The sequence below is a fragment of the Ostrinia nubilalis genome, chromosome W (genome assembly GCF_963855985.1).
Source record: "Ostrinia nubilalis chromosome W, ilOstNubi1.1, whole genome shotgun sequence".
Lineage (NCBI taxonomy): Eukaryota > Metazoa > Arthropoda > Insecta > Lepidoptera > Crambidae > Ostrinia > Ostrinia nubilalis.
In genome coordinates this window covers 12,287,159-12,303,337 of record NC_087118.1, presented here as the reverse complement: position 1 = coordinate 12,303,337, position 16,179 = coordinate 12,287,159, and the positions used below count along the sequence as shown (strand labels likewise).

General features: G+C 42.6%; 1 protein-coding gene across 1 annotated transcript; it reads left to right on the top strand.

Annotated features, from left to right (window-relative positions):
* Positions 1-2,882: 2,882 nt before the first annotated feature.
* On the top strand, positions 2,883-7,736 carry LOC135086319 (zinc finger protein SNAI2-like). The gene is made up of 3 exons (XM_063981103.1): positions 2,883-2,889; positions 6,496-6,887; positions 7,158-7,736. Exons 1-3 carry the CDS (start codon positions 2,883-2,885, stop codon positions 7,734-7,736), a joined length of 978 nt encoding a protein of 325 aa, XP_063837173.1.
* The last annotated feature ends 8,443 nt before the right edge of the window (positions 7,737-16,179 follow it).

Sequence of the window (16,179 nt, the reverse complement as noted above, 5' to 3'; positions counted from 1 at the left end):
AGTCACTTGGAACTCTTCAACTAGCTATAAACTGCACTATTTCAAAGACTACTCAACAAACGCCGATTGAATTATTAACTGGTAAAAGAGGAAGCGTCCCCCCGGAATTGCTGAACATAATAGATGAAGACAACGAACGCATTGATCCAGTATCTTTGAAGGAAGCTGTATTGGGAAGGATAACCGAGCAGGCTGAAAAAGATAAAGTAAGATACGATAAAGGAAAAGCAAAGGTAAAAAGATTCGAAAAAGGGCAATACGTCCTCCTGAGGGAACCGCCACGATTAGGTACCAAATTAAGTATAAAGTATGATGGGCCATTTGAAGTAAAAAAAGTACTACCACATGACAGATATGAAATACGACGAATTAATGGTCGTGGTCGATTCAGGAAGGTGTGTCACGAACATTTGAGAAGTGCACCAAACTTTGGAATCCAAACAAACGTGGCCGTATCGGCAATGAATAGAGAACAATCCAATCCAACTGAGTGTGATTAAAAGTTAAGTATAATGCTGTGTTTAATCTTTATTGTGTGATAATACGAACAATGAGGTTCGATTTTGCGTGTTGTGTGTACCAATACTAGCGCTGAGGCTATGAGGTCTTATGATTTGAATGAGGCTCAGTCAAAACAAGCGACATTATTGTGAGATAATATGGAATTCGAAATTTCATATAACAGTGCGCTCAAGACTATGGAGTCTACCTAGGAAAAAATACAACCGCAGTGATAATTTAACCTGTGTTAATGTTTTTCGTCTGTTTCAGATAAAAATAAAACAAAATAGGCGCAGAGACGCGCCTATCTGCAGAATGGCCGTATCGGCGCAAAAGAAAAAGTAGTTCTACCAACGCAAATACTACGCCACACTGCACGTGTTTCGACCGGTCCAAACGAGTTACGCACGATCACCCCACCCGAGTTACGTTATAAAAAGGCCGGTCGCCTCGAGCGGAGCGCATTCGCTCGCCAGCGCTCGAACCGACAACATCTGATTTTTGAAATAAGTTGATTATTTTTATATGGAATGTTGTTGATTGTAGTTTTAAAATATATTGTTGATTATTTATTGGTGTTGTAATAAACAGATATGATGAGTAAAGAAGATGGTTTTAATGATCAGAGTTCCCTTCCTATTACATACATACCTATTGTCGACAAGCTCATTATCATTTATACTGGAGTTGAGCCAAGTCTCGGTCAATGCGATGATCCTGAAACTCGAGGTTACTATATTACTTAGCACATCATTAGTTTTAGTTCTTAAGCCTTGGACATTTTGATAGTATATATCAAGGGAGGCGAAAGCGAATAACTACTCCACGAATCAATACCATGGATACTAATCTTATATCTATGATAAAAGCTTAAGGTTCTCCAGGTTTCTAATCAAAATTGCTTGGTGCGTCTCACTCTTACGGACATAAATGCGCCCGCCTCTAACCCAGACAAACTTATAAGCCAGTTCCTTAGCCTTTAGACGAGTCGCCGCATGAAGATACTTGTTTCTCGGTGATAAGTGTTCCGACACGAAGACAGGCGATTGTGTTCCTCCGATGCCAAGGTGGTTAGAGCTGAGTTTGTTCTTGGAGTTCTTCTTGTTGAATTTGCTAACGTGGGCCAGGATTGTGTCACGAAGTCTTGTGTTACGGAATTTCACTACAACAGCTCGAGGTCGATCGTTATTTTTGGACATTTTAGCAACCCTAGTTACATGCTGGATATCCTCGGAAGTTATTGGACTGTCAATAGTCTTCGCCAGCTGGATTATGGTATTAGTTAGGTTCTCAGCCCTGTTCTCAGGAATACCGTTGACCTCTATGTTATTCTCTCGCAAGTGCATCTCGACCGCGTTTAGCCTATTTGATAGGTCATTTACTGTTGTTTTTAGGTAATCGTTGTCCTTCCTGAGAGCAGCTATTGTGGCTGTTTTCTCTTCACTACTTGCTTTCAATTCCTCAAATTTACTGTTCAGAAAGCTTAGCGACTCGTGAAATCCCGCCATTCTCTCACTTAAACTTTTCAGTTCAGAAATTGTAGCTGCGTTGGCCTTCTGAATTTCATCCCTGATGATATGGCGGAACCTGTCTTCTGTTAGGGGGCTTGAGCCGCTGTCGTGTGATGAGCTGCTAGCCTTCCTTCTTATTGTGACGTTAGAGAATTCGCCGCCTTCGCTCGATTCAGTGTCACCTGGTAGGCCAGGTCGAGCGGGGCTGTTTACATTGCCAATTTTTGGCTGGCTACATTGGCAAGCTGGACATTTCCAGGTGTTTTTATGTCTTGATTCCATCGAGGCAAATTTTTTGGGTGTCAAGCCAGTGCATTCAATGTCATAAATTAACTTGCACAAGAAGCATTTTAAGTTATCTCGATTCCCCAGCGTTCTGCGACATCCCGCGCATTTTCCAGCAGCTGCAGTCGTTGCCATTGTGACTCACGATAGTGGGGGTAAGATAAAAGGAAGACAGGATTCACACCGCTAACGCAACAGTTGGTTTGTTATCGGCTGCAAGATTTAGTTCTACGCGCAGGATTGTGATTTGGTGTTGTTGCGTTTACGTCAGGCGTCGTCCCGACGGATACGCTCGAGTATTAGGTAACTTGCACTTCGTCGGCTAGCAGCGGATGAGTCACTGCGGCCGGTTTGTTGTTGTTGACAAAATATTTTAGGATATTTATTCTGTTTTCTCACCAGCGCTTACTCGTACGGGGACGACGACTGCACCACACTGTAGCTAGCGTTTTCTTCTTTATAATAGTGTAAAATACATATTGAAAAATTCACTTTTTATACGCTTTAGATAAATAAGTTTACGGAGCACTTTCAAAACGACCCGACCTCAGCGACCGGGCCGGACGAAAAATGGCTGGTATAATAATGGCTGGTACACAAGAATACTCTTAAAGTTAAATGTACCACATTCTATATCTTTTTTTTTGTAATGATTATTATAATTGGATAAATTTTAATCACCCACACTAAGTTAAAATTTTAGTAATACAACCCAAATGATTACTGGCAGTAGAAGTTAATTGATAAGTTGGAGAAATTCGATATTAACATTATATTTACTCAAATATAGCGTCATGTAACATAATGTATCTTGCATCTACAGTAACCAGGAGTACACAATAATATGTTTAATAATTGAAGCATACCATTATAAGAATACCAAAAATATACCACATGTTCAATGGTATAACTGGCTGCTTTACTCAATTCCAATTAGATAAATGTTTAAGTTATCTCATCTTGTAGACTTACTCAACGTCAAGAAAGAAACATCATGATACTAAAACTGGTTTACACAACACAGACCTCAGCTTCAATTTACTTGAATAAAACTAATTATTCATTCTTCTCTAAAATAATGCCAAGAGGTTACTCGGGCATGATTACCAAACTTATTTCATTATTCTGACCATATTCTATCTATTCTTTATAGAATTTAAATCTCAACAGGTTATTCTTCGCAGAATGTAAACATGAACAAATGAACACCGTTCAATTTATTTTGATTTACTAAAATAGCATGTCAGGCATTGCAATTAAAGTGAGCACATACCATAGCTTTCACATACATTCCTGGCATTATCAGTAAAGACTGACAATACCTATAACATTTGTTGCATCATTCACTTCCATGCATTATTTTGCTCAAAATATAATGTGTTAATATTGTTGCTGTTAAAATATTCGATAGTAATAATGAATCGTACCTGCTCAGGGGCCATCGTTAGTCAAATTGTTCACCACTTACGTGACCACAAGCCAAGTTACGGAGGGAGTATCTTCATAAATTGCGTCCATCATTTCTCGTACTTAAATACTTTTCTGCATCTCACACAGTTGTCAGCGTGGTTTCCTTGACATTCTCTCTTCATCATATTCCATTATAATTATAGAATCGTGGGCGTTTTATGTTAACACTAGCGGCCGCCCGCGACTTCGTACGCGTGGATCTCGTTTTACCCCCCCTTCATCTATCTTACGCGGTTCAGATTTTTTCATACAAATGTTTTTTCCCGCTAACTCCCGTTCCCGTGGGAATTTTGCAATATCCTGTTTAAACTAATGTTTAAGTTTACTAAGGTACCTGCATGCCAAATTTCAAGAGTCTATCTTACGCGGTTTAGATTTTTTCATACAAATGTTTTTTCCCACTAACTCCCGTTCCCGTAGGAATTTTGCAATATCCTGTTGTAACTAAGCTTTAAGTTTACCAAGGTACCTGCATGCCAAATTTCAAGCGTCTAACTAAAACGGTTTAGATTTTTCATACAAATGTTTTTTCCCGCTAACTCCCGTTCCCGTGGAAATTTTGCAATATCCTGTTGTAACTAAGCTTCAAGTTTACTAAGGTACCTGCATGCCAAATTTCAAGCGTCTAACTTAAGCGCTTTAGATTTTTCATACAAAAGGATTTTCCCGCTAATTCCCGTTCCCGTGGGAATTCATAAGTATCCTATAACCTGCCCAGGAGTATGAAGAATAATTGTACCAAGTTTCGTTAAAATCCGTCAAGTAGTTTTTGTTTATATAAGGAACATACAGACAGACAGACAGACAGACAGACAGACAGACAGACAGACAGACAGACAAAAATTTTACTGATTGCATTTTTGGCATCAGTATCGATCACTAATCACCCCCTGATAGTTATTTTGAAAATATATTTCATGTACAGAATTGACCTCTCTACAGATTTATTATAAGTATAGATTCGTGACAAATAACACGAAACATTGGTCACCTGGAACAATTTGAAATCACGTTACTATCATAGGTTTCAGATCTCACTTCTGAACTATTAGAGGCCGGTAGATCTATTCTCATAAATAAAACACTGAATACTCAACTTTCACATTATATTGCCTTATTTTAATTACAATTCATCACTTTGCACAAAAGCGCGCGGAATCGTCTCCGCGCGTCCCTCTATTCTGACGTTTGATTCTCGTGTGATATTGATGTCGCAGTCGGATTGTATAATCCGCCGTTTTACATTACCACTAGGCATTTTACATTACAGCTCTGTTTTGTAATACGGCGGTTCAACGTTTAGGCGGATTGTCATTGCGATACGTTCTTCAATACGGCGGCCCACGTTTAGCCGCATCGTACTACTACAGATTGTAGGGTGACCATACTTACAAGATAAAACAATGTTTAATGAAAATAAATTTTAATAAGACAGATTTTAAGAATTATTACCTTCGTTACTGTATACTAAATAATATATTTGGCTTCAGTATTTTTTTTACTTATTTATAAATCACAAGGGATAGCCATCTAAAAAAAAGTAACTCAAAACAATTAGACTTTTCTAAACATTTTAAGAATTAATTAGATATTTGGCTTTAGTCTTTTTTAGACATTAAAAATGATCAAAGGGAACAGGTAACTCAAAACTATAAAGTTTTAGTCATTTTTTCTGGGTTATTTTTCTTTAAGATAAAATTATCTTCACCGGCCACAGCCATGATTTCATATTTTTACACTAATAATATTGTGTAGGATTCCGCCGAACACCAGAATCCATAGCCACTTTGTCCGGCAGCGCCACGGTATTGAAAATAGGAACTAAAAACTGTCAAAGCGGCGGGTAATGAAACGCTGTTTTACATTACGGCTAGCTGTATTGAAGAACGTTTGGCGCCGAATACATTCCGGCGGATTTTCATTCAGCCGTATTCAATCCGGCTAAACGTTAATCCGTCGTATTACAAAACAGAGCTGTAATGCAAAATGCCTAGCTGTAATGTAAAACGGCGGATTATACAATCTGACTGCGACATTGACATAACGTCAATATCACACGAGACACTATGACAGCAGCTCATTGGCTATAACGATACCGCTATTTTAACGTTTTATATTTTTCACAATTAACACTATTTAAAAATAAAATATGCAATGTTGTTGGCTATCGCACATTACCTAATACCTTAATGGTCATCAAAGTCGCCATTTGCATATCACTTCACTAGCGCACAAGCGAGCCGGCCGTTAATGTATTTCACAGGCGATGCATGCCGAGGTTTTGCTCTTGCATTTTTTTATCGTAGACCAATTACCGCAAGATGGGGGCGCTCGTTTTATTGCAACCGCATGAGAGTTTTCAACATCAACTTCAGTTCATTGAGCGTCGTATTTTCAACTCTTTTTACTCGTTTAGCGGTTCGCTATTGCCCTTTTAAATTTATGATTTAACGCAATAAAGGCTCAGCCGATTCCGCGACTGTTTTTCAATTGAATTTTTCGATAGAACGTGAAATTGAAACAAGCTGTTTTATTCATTGGCATTTTAGTAAAATGAAAATAATTTTTCACACGTGTTTCTAAAGTGAAAAATCATGGTATTTTAGCTATGCGCTATCAGGATTTTAATTTTAATATTTTTATTTGATCGCTTTTTTTCATCGTTACCGTTCTACGAGTACGTTGAAAAATCAACAACGCTGTGTAATGATATGTTTTTTGTCGACAGAACCTCGTGCGGCCGAGTACGCTGAGCTGGGCGGGCTCATGGCCGAGCGCTCCGCCGCCGACACCGAGGCGGCGCACGAGCTCCTCTCCCTGGCGCACAGCCTGCCCCCACTGCCCCTCACGCACCATGTCGTCACCGTCATCCACCCCCCTGAGCCCGCCCCCCTCGTCCCCGTCTACACCTACATCCTCCAGCCCACCAACATCTACATCCTATCCGAGGAGCCTCCGGAGCCTTACTACTACACTACTTTACAAACAGTAAATCCGTTGCAACCAGTCGAGTACACCGTCGAGCCACAGGTCAGCTACGTTTACCATCCCTCTCTGCTGCCCCAAGAACACCACCCGCAGCAGGAGTACGAGGAAGCGGAGATTGAGACGGAGCCCGATGTCGAGTTGGAGCTCATCATTGAGGAGGAACTCATCATCGAGAAGCACGAAGAGCTTGAGCCCGAGCACGAGCCCGAGCCCGAGCCCGAGCCCGAGCCCGAGCCCGAGCCCGAGCCCGAGCCCGAGCCCGAGCCCGAGCCCGAGCCCGAGCCCGAGCCCGAGCCCGAGCCCGAGCCCGAGCCCGAGCCCGAGCCCGAGCCCGAGCCCGAGCCCGAGCCCGAGCCCGAGCCCGAGCCCGAGCCCGAGCCCGAGCCCGAGCCCGAGCCCGAGCCCGAGCCCGAGCCCGAGCCCGAGCCCGAGCCCGAGCCCGAGCCCGAGCCCGAGCCCGAGCCCGAGCCCGAACCCGAACCGGAGTCCGAGCCCGAGCGCGAACGCGAGCGCGGGCCGGTGCCGCAGGCGAAGGAGAGAACAGCTAAATATAAATGTAACGAGTGCGGCAAGCGGTACGCGACCTCGTCCAACCTGTCGCGGCACAAGCAGACGCACCGCAGCCTGGACTCCGTGGCCGCCAAGCGCTGCGGCGAGTGCGGCAAGGCGTACGTGTCCATGCCGGCGCTGGCCATGCACGTGCTCACGCACCGCATGGGCCACGTGTGCGGCCTGTGCGGCAAGCAGTTCTCGCGGCCCTGGCTGCTGCGTAGCCACCTGCGCTCGCACACGGGCGAGAAGCCCTACAACTGCGCCGCCTGCGGAAAGGCCTTCGCCGACCGCTCCAACCTCCGCGCCCATCTCCAGACTCACTCCTCCAACAAGAAGTACGAATGCGAGCGCTGCCGGAAGACATTCGCACTCAAGAGCTACCTCAACAAACACCAGGAGTCGGCGTGCGTGCGCTTGGACGACGAATAAGCGCGCGCGCCGACGAACGATTGCAACGAAAGATTTCTCTATGAACTTCTTTACACCTTTATAATCGATCAAGATATTTTATAGAGTAGATACTCGAATTCGAAGGCACAACGGAAAATACAAGCAATAATTATGTACCTAAATAGGATAATCGTTATGGCTCTTTGGGGGCGTCCATTAATTACGTGAGACTTTTATTGGGCAAGATATCGCGTAATTTTTTTCCACAACAAACAGAGTAAATCCTCTGTCTGCCTTTATGAACACAGGCCCAGTTATTAGATCCGCAGTTTGCTACCAATCTCAGGTCATAGAAAGGGAATAGATATGAACTCGCGCGTAACTACAACGAGAACCAGTGTCCCCACATTTCCCCCACCACAGCTCCCACCAGTGTTGGCAAAAAGTTAATCTGATTAATGATTAAAAATTAATGATTAAAATCATAATAATTTTTTTTTGATTATGATTAATTAATCATTAATCAAAAATTTTGATTAAGATTAATTAATCATAATCATTAATCGTTAATTTGATTATTTGATTAACTATCTACTATCACAGAATAATAGTAGCAACAGAAATTGCACTCCCTTGATCAGGATCAGATGCCGACATTTTAATGGTAATAATAATAATGCAAAATTTCCAACGAACCTGGTGCATTCGAAATCGCACCTTACTACTACGCTCACAAGAGCGCAATTTTTTTGTGATCAGAATTGATCTACCTCGCAGCTCAAGCGTCAGGGTTGTTTAAGCAAAGTAAAATAAATAAAAACTTAATTTTGAGAAGCAATTATTGTATTTACGATTAGTAAACGTTAATCTAGTGGTGTTTGTATTTCGTACCATCTCCAAAGTACCTATTAATAAACTTCAGTGTTGCGATAATTCGAAATTGGACAAACAGTTTTAAAAGGTGTAGTGTCGGAAAATAGACACGGTGAAGTAAAGTTAATGTTTTATTAGCTAAAATAATGTTTTTGCTATAGCTTTTTGCCATAAGTATTTCAAATTTATTTAAAAAAAATGCTGTTATTTTTAATTATTTAAATTACTACAGTTAATTATCATTTTTAAATATTACTATTTTCCATTATAAAGACGAATAACAGTGCTGTTGGAACAATAAACCTTGATTGCGACGATGATCGACTGAGCGAGTATAGGTACGCGTGTGTACACAGGCGCGTGGCAGCCATGACTGATTTGCAACTTGAAGTTGTCGCGCGCTGTAGGTAATTATCTCGGCCGGCATAGGCGAGTGACGGAGGCCTGCTACTATTTTCATAAGAAAAGGGTTGGGGGTGTATGAAAAGGTACCCGCGACTTATAAAATGTCTAGCAAAGGGGGGATCTGGAGTTGTACTGTCGTTTTCCCAAAAAACTGCGTGTTTTTTCACTACTCAAAACACTAGTTTTGTTTCTCACAATTCCTTCTATTCTTCCGGTATCCTCCAGCAAAATTGGGTCAGGAAAGAAGTTAAGCGGGCTGGCTGACGATAGGGGAGAAGTCGTCGTCGTCGTCGTCGTAAAAGGTAGGGGCAAGCGTGGGCAATTCATTAGAAAGGTGGGGTTGCTAAACTAGGAGGTTTTGCGTGTTGGGGAGGTGCAGGAGAGTTCGTACCAGAAGTTTCGGGGGGAGGGCCACGCGTGGGCAATTCAATAGAAGGGTGGGGTTGCTAAGCTAGGAGGTTTTGCGTGTTAGGGAGGTGCTGGAGAGTTCGTACCAGAAGTTTCGGGGGGAGGGCCACGCGTGGGCAATTCAATAGAAGGGTGGGGTTGCTAAGCTAGGAGGTTTTGCGTGTTGGGGAGGTGCTGGAGAATTCGTACCAGAAGTTTCGGGGGGAGGGCCACGCGTGGGCAATTCAATAAAAGGGTGGGGTTGCTAAGCTAGGAGGTTTTGCGTGTTGGGGAGGTGCTGGAGAATTCGTACCAGAAGTTTCGGGGGGAGGGCCACGCGTGGGCAATTCAATAAAAGGGTGGGGTTGCTAAGCTAGGAGGTTTTGCGTGTTGGGGAGGTGCTGGAGAATTCGTACCAGAAGTTCGGGGGGAGGGCCACGCGTGGGCAATTCAATAGAGGGTGGGGTTGCTAAGCTAGGAGGTTTTGCGTGTTGGGGAGGTGCTGGAGAGTTCGTACCAGAAGTTTCGGGGGGAGGGCCACGCGTGGACAATTCAATAGAAGGGTGGGGTTGCTAAGCTAGGAGGTTTTGCGTGTTGGGGAGGTGCAAGAGACTTTGTACCAGAAGTTCGGGGGGAGGGCCACGCGTAGGCAATTCAATAGAAGGGTGGGGTTGCTAAGCTAGGAGGTTTTGCGTGTTGGGGAGGTGCAAGAGACTTCGTACCAGAAGTTCGGGGGGAGGGCCACGCGTGGGCAATTCAATAGAAGGGTGGGGTTGCTAAGCTAGGAGGTTTTGCGTGTTGGGGAGGTGCAAGAGACTTCGTACCAGAAGTTCGGGGGGAGGGCCACGCGTGGGCAATTCAATAGAAGGGTGGGGTTGCTAAGCTAGGAGGTTTTGCGTGTTGGGGAGGTGCAGGAGAGTTCGTACCAGAAGTTCGGGGGGAGGGCCACGCGTGGGCAATTCAATAGAAGGGTGGGGTTGCTAAGCTAGGAGGTTTTGCGTGTTGGGGAGGTGCTGGAGAATTCGTACCAGAAGTTTCGGGGGGAGGGCCACGCGTGGGCAATTCAATAGAAGGGTGGGGTTGCTAAGCTAGGAGGTTTTGCGTATTGGGGAGGTGCTGGAGAATTCGTACCAGAAGTTTCGGGGGGAGGGCCACGCGTGGGCAATTCAATAGAAGGGTGGGGTTGCTAAGCTAGGAGGTTTTGCGTGTTGGGGAGGTGCTGGAGAATTCGTACCAGAAGTTTCGGGGGGAGGGCCACGCGTGGGCAATTCAATAGAAGGGTGGGGTTGCTAAGCTAGGAGGTTTTGCGTATTGGGGAGGTGCTGGAGAATTCGTACCAGAAGTTTCGGGGGGAGGGCCACGCGTGGGCAATTCAATAGAAGGGTGGGGTTGCTAAGCTAGGAGGTTTTGCGTGTTGGGGAGGTGCAGGAGACTTCGTACCAGAAGTTTCAGTATAGGTTCGTAGGGGAAGTGGACTGATATCCTCCTACGGGAGGTCGGAAGACTGCACCGGAAGTTTCAGCGAGGGAAGGGGGCGGGGGGCAGTCTAGGTTACCTTATATTTATCTAGGTATGACCTGTCATAGAATTGTAGCCTAAATCCAAACATCTAATATTTGAATTCAATGTTTTAACATTGTTTTCGATAGAACATTTAAAAAGTTAATCAAGTTAATCAAATTAATGATTATTGATTAATGATTAACAAATTAATCATGATTATGATTACTTTTTTAATCACGATTATTTTAATCAGGATTAATTTAATCATGATTAAAATTAATCAAATTAATTAATTGATTAAAAAATTAATTGATTAGTGCCAACACTGCTTTTACCGTACCCCAACAATATTCAGTAAAAAATAAATTGTTGCCAAAGTACAGCGAGTAACATTAGATTTAAGTTTGTGCAAAGCCAAATACAAATATGATTTTCGGGTGACGCCTCTCGTTTTAGGATGTAGCCACAACACAAACACAGTTTGGTTGGCAAGTTACGATAAGCAAGGGGGCACGCGCGGCGTCTCCGGTGGCGTGAGGTGAAGTGAGTGGAGCGGCCGATCGCCGCGGATGCCGCGCGCCCGCGCCTCCGGGCCAAGAGCAACCGAGGGCAGCCGAAGGTGCTCGAACATCCTCCCGGGTTGAACTCTTCGTGAAGTAGGGAAGTGGTCAAAGGCAGGCCTGGCTCACTCCGCGCGGTACATCCGATAATTACCTACAGCGAAGCGTCCCGTCGGCGGATATTATATCAGTCGAGTGTCACGCGCGCGCCCGTCAGGACGCTGGCACAAACGCTGGCGTGCGTTGTAGTACCTAATTCTATAAACGAAGTATTATTTAAAAATGGACATAAAGAGAAAGAAATATTGTGCGGCGTTCGGGTGTTTAAATTCGAAAAGAAATCTACCGGATTTATCTTTTTTTTCACTTCTCAAAGATGCTGAAAGGTATGTTGGCCATGTAGGTAATCAATAATTCTTAGGATAGTATAGGAACCTAACCTACCATGACTACTGCTCAGAATGCGTTCGTTCGTTTCAGTCAAATGACGTCCACTGCTGGACAAAGGCCTCTCCCAAGGTTTTCCATAATGAATGCGTACTTACCTACATACGTACCTCATTACAAATAAGTAGATTAATTATTTTTTCATTAGACAGCATCCCTAACAGCGTAAGAAGAGTTCAGAGGCACGCGATAGAAAGAGACAAAACTTGTAGGTGAATAAAATTGTAGGTACGTAGTGCTGTGCGAGCTGAATTCCATTGTATCGCGTCGTAGCAAGACGCATTTATTTAAATCGTCTTGCGGAGTAATCCTTCTGTACCTGTACTATTACTTATTCTGTGTCAAAGGTCCTCTTCCTGGTCCGTGAAGTCGTCCACCCAGTTGCTGAAGAAAGCAAGTTACTCATGAGATCGATTCCAGAAGTGCTGCCTGATGCGTTGAACTCGTTGAAGCGCTGCAGTCGAGTCACGTAGACGTCAGTCACCTGTGGATGCGGAATTGACATGAGTGGTCGTCCAATTAGAAGATGGGAAGGAGCAAAGCGAAATAATTGAATCAGGGCTTGTTAACGATACCAAATTTAACTTTATTAATCGTTAAATAACGGTATTTTCATAAAGGTAAAATTTTAACGGTAACACAGGTAACGGTAGTGTGGTATCGAATCCAGTTTAATAACGTTAACAAATTAACGTTAAAAGTATCGATACTTTTTTCGTTACTTAAAGCGTTGTTGCCAGCGCGCGCCGGGCGCTGCGGCGCGCCACGCGAGCAAGCCGGCGGAATGGCAACATCGTCAGCCAGTAACAAACTGTTTTGGTTTCGCAAACGCGTGCGTGTTGTTTGGTGTACGGAAAAAGACAACAAATTAAATAACAAATATGGGCCGTAAGAAGAAGAATACAGTGTACCGATATTTTGATATAGACGATCATCAGAAGACGTCTACTTGTCTAATAAACGGATGTGGAAAAATATTAAAGGTAGGTTACCTATTTAGGGAACACATTTTTTAAAGAATTATTGATTAATAAAATTATACCTACATACGAGAAATTTAATGTCTACGCGCATAAATAATTTAATATGAATACTTATTTTTTAGAAACAACATCAATTTGATTTCTCGTGTAACGTAAGTACGAATGAATCTAATTTGGGTGAGTCATAATTGTTGTCAGGTTGTTGGATAAAAATGCTTGATAATTAACTAAGCTTTTTTAGCACTAAAAGACAGACGCAGCGGTGGACAGTGTTTTATATTACAGAATGTAATTATGTTGTGTGTGTGATTTATTATGCTTAGAAGTTAATTTTGTCAAAAATAAAATTAGATAAATATACTTGAAAAAAGAATGCTACTGCTGGGAATTGTACTCACAACCTTTCGCGTACCGACCGACCGACCGGGCGAGTGCTCTTCCATTTGAGCTACCGAGACATCAGTTGACATGACGAATTTTTTCAGGTGTTTGTTGTTATACGCTGTAGGCCAAGCGAAGCTTCATCAATGTTTAGGTAAATATACCCTGAGAAAAGTCGCTTTTTTTTTCAAGTATATTTATCTAAGATAAAATAGCATTGTGAATGCATAAAAGATACTTAAAAATATTAAAGTATGATAACGATCAGCACCCTAAATTTTTTGTTATACCTAACAGTTTCCAAATTCATGTATCATTTTAATTTCACGTGTAACTACTTAACCTATCTCTGGCAAGTGTGTTTGTTTGCATGTTTGTGTTTGTTTATATTTCTCATTATAATTTTCAAAACTATAATATACGATTTGCGTGCGACTGATTGCTATGCTGTTTCTTGTGTTACACCATCTAGGAACTACATATATTCCAAAATTGTCGACAATAATAGCATGGATTTATAAATAATGTAACCTTGTTGGTGATCAAATAAATAAAATAAAATCGCATCTTTATACTCGTAGGTAGTTGACTATGCATGCTTACTTACCTACGATTATAACAAAATCAAAAGGTATGATGAATAATAGTAACATTTAGTAACAACGCCCACTAAATTTTAGTGTGTATTTACGGTCAATGTGATAAATGTGAAAATTATGAATAATCGCCGGTTATTATGAATAATTACCCCATGATTTGGTAAATGTTGATTAATATGAGGTTATTTATGTGTGTATAAAACTAAATAGGCGGCTTAGGGGTGGCCCAAGGGCCACCCTCGCCGCACCTTAACCTATTTTTCACTTTAAATCAAAACATTATGTTATGGGCATCATGGAAAAGTAATATCCGATGCATAAAGCACCGGGACTCTTTGCACTCGCAGGTAAGACTGTTTCCTGATAACGATCAACTTAAGAAAACGTACACCCGATACAGAAACTTTTGTTCTCGGATTCTGCACAAACGGAAAACCGATTACGAGAGGCGTGAGCTAGAAAATAACAAAAAAAATCTCAAGGCACTTTGGAGAGTGATCAAAGACATCTGCCAAATACCGACACAAGATAGCGAAAACCAAGAACTGTTAAAATCTAAAGAAAATGCAAAGTTATCAATGGACTGCTGCAATGAACATTTTGTATCTGTGGGCAAAAAACTGGCAGACAAAATACTCAAAAGGCTCTGTAAAACTGAAGATAATCTCTGCCAGAGCGTGAGTCTTCGAGGCGGGCCAGCAGATTCTCTGTTCCTGTATCCAGCCAACGAAGAGGAAATAAGCGACCTAATCTTAAACCTTGATAACTATAAGGCACCGGGTGCGGACGGACTGCAACCTGTATTACTAAAACAAATTAGGAAACATATTCTAAAGCCGCTAACATACATTTGCAACCTAAGCATGGAGTCTGGACGTTTCCCGAGTGATTGGAAAACGGCAGTTGTAATACCCATCCACAAGAATGGCCTAAAGGAAATACCCGATAATTACAGACCAATCTCTTTACTGCCGATTACTTCAAAAATACTTGAAAAAATTGTGAACAGCCGCTTGGTAAAGTTTATTGAAAAGCACCACCTGCTTTCGGACCAGCAGTTTGGGTTTAGACATGGCAGATCCACTGAACAGGCTACTGAGTTGCTTACTGACATTGTCTCTTCCAATCTTGATAAGGGCCTTCGGTCACTTGCTGTGTTCCTAGACTTAGCCAAGGCATTTGACACAGTCTCGATACCGATACTACTAAAAAAACTACAATGTCTTGGTGTAAGGGGTACTCCACTTGCCTGGTTCGTCAGCTACTTAACAGGCAGACAGCAATTCGTCAGGGTTGGGGGAGGCAGTGTCAGCCAACACTTGCCGGTCAACTTCGGTGTTCCTCAGGGTAGCGTCCTGGGCCCAACATTGTTCACCCTATACATAAACGATGTCCTGGAACTTTGCATACTGCAATCCAACGCCATTTGTTATGCTGATGATACTGTCCTTATTTTCCACGGGAAGGACTGGAATGACACCATGGGGGCTGCTGAGACTGGGATGAGCATCCTGTCCAACTGGCTCGACAACAACCTCCTGACTCTTAACGTCAAAAAAACCAACTTTATTATGTTCCAAATTAACCGCGTTAATATCCCGGACAATACATCGATGAAGATCCATAGCATTGATTGCCATGCTTCTATGTCACCTACGAATGACTGCAACTGCAGTAGGATTGACAGAGTAGAGTCTGCTAGGTACCTTGGCATAATTATTGATCAACAATTGAAGTTCAAAGAACAGATTGCGCTGCTCTCTAAAAGGACACGAAAGTATATATACTTGATGAAACTACTACGAAGTTGCGCACCTATGGACATTAGTAGAATGGTATATGTATCACTCTGCCAATCTCTGTTGCAGTACTGTGTTGGCATTTGGGGTTGTGCTGCTAAGACCATCATGATCGAACTTGAGCGGGCTCAGAGGGCTGTTCTGAAGGTGTTACTTGGCAAACCACGAAGATTCCCCACAGACGAGCTATATGTAGAGGCCAAAGTCCTTAGCGTCCGGCAACTTTATGTCCTGGGAGCACTTACGAATGCGTATAAAAGCAAGTCCATTCACCTGTATAAGAGCAGGAATAATACTTACCGTTTACCCACTCCCATGATCAGAACTACTTTTGGACGTCGTTTTAGTCGATTTCTCCATGCACACATATTTAATAAAGTTAGCAAAATCATCACAATACCCGAAACGCTATTCGAAGCCAAAATTAAGTTCAAGAGATGGATAGGTGAATTAACTTACTCGGAAACCGAAAATCTTTTAATTAATTAGAACTTTTTAGGAACCACAGACTAAAAAAAAACAAACACATAAACACACAATATGCT

What these genes read in the sequence shown, in the direction of transcription:
- LOC135086319 (XM_063981103.1), top strand. An exon ending in AGATTGAGACGGAGCCCGAT is followed by an intron (nt 6,888 to 7,157) that starts GTCGAGTTGGAG and finishes CCCGAGCCCGAG; the next exon opens with CCCGAGCCCGAGCCCGAGCC.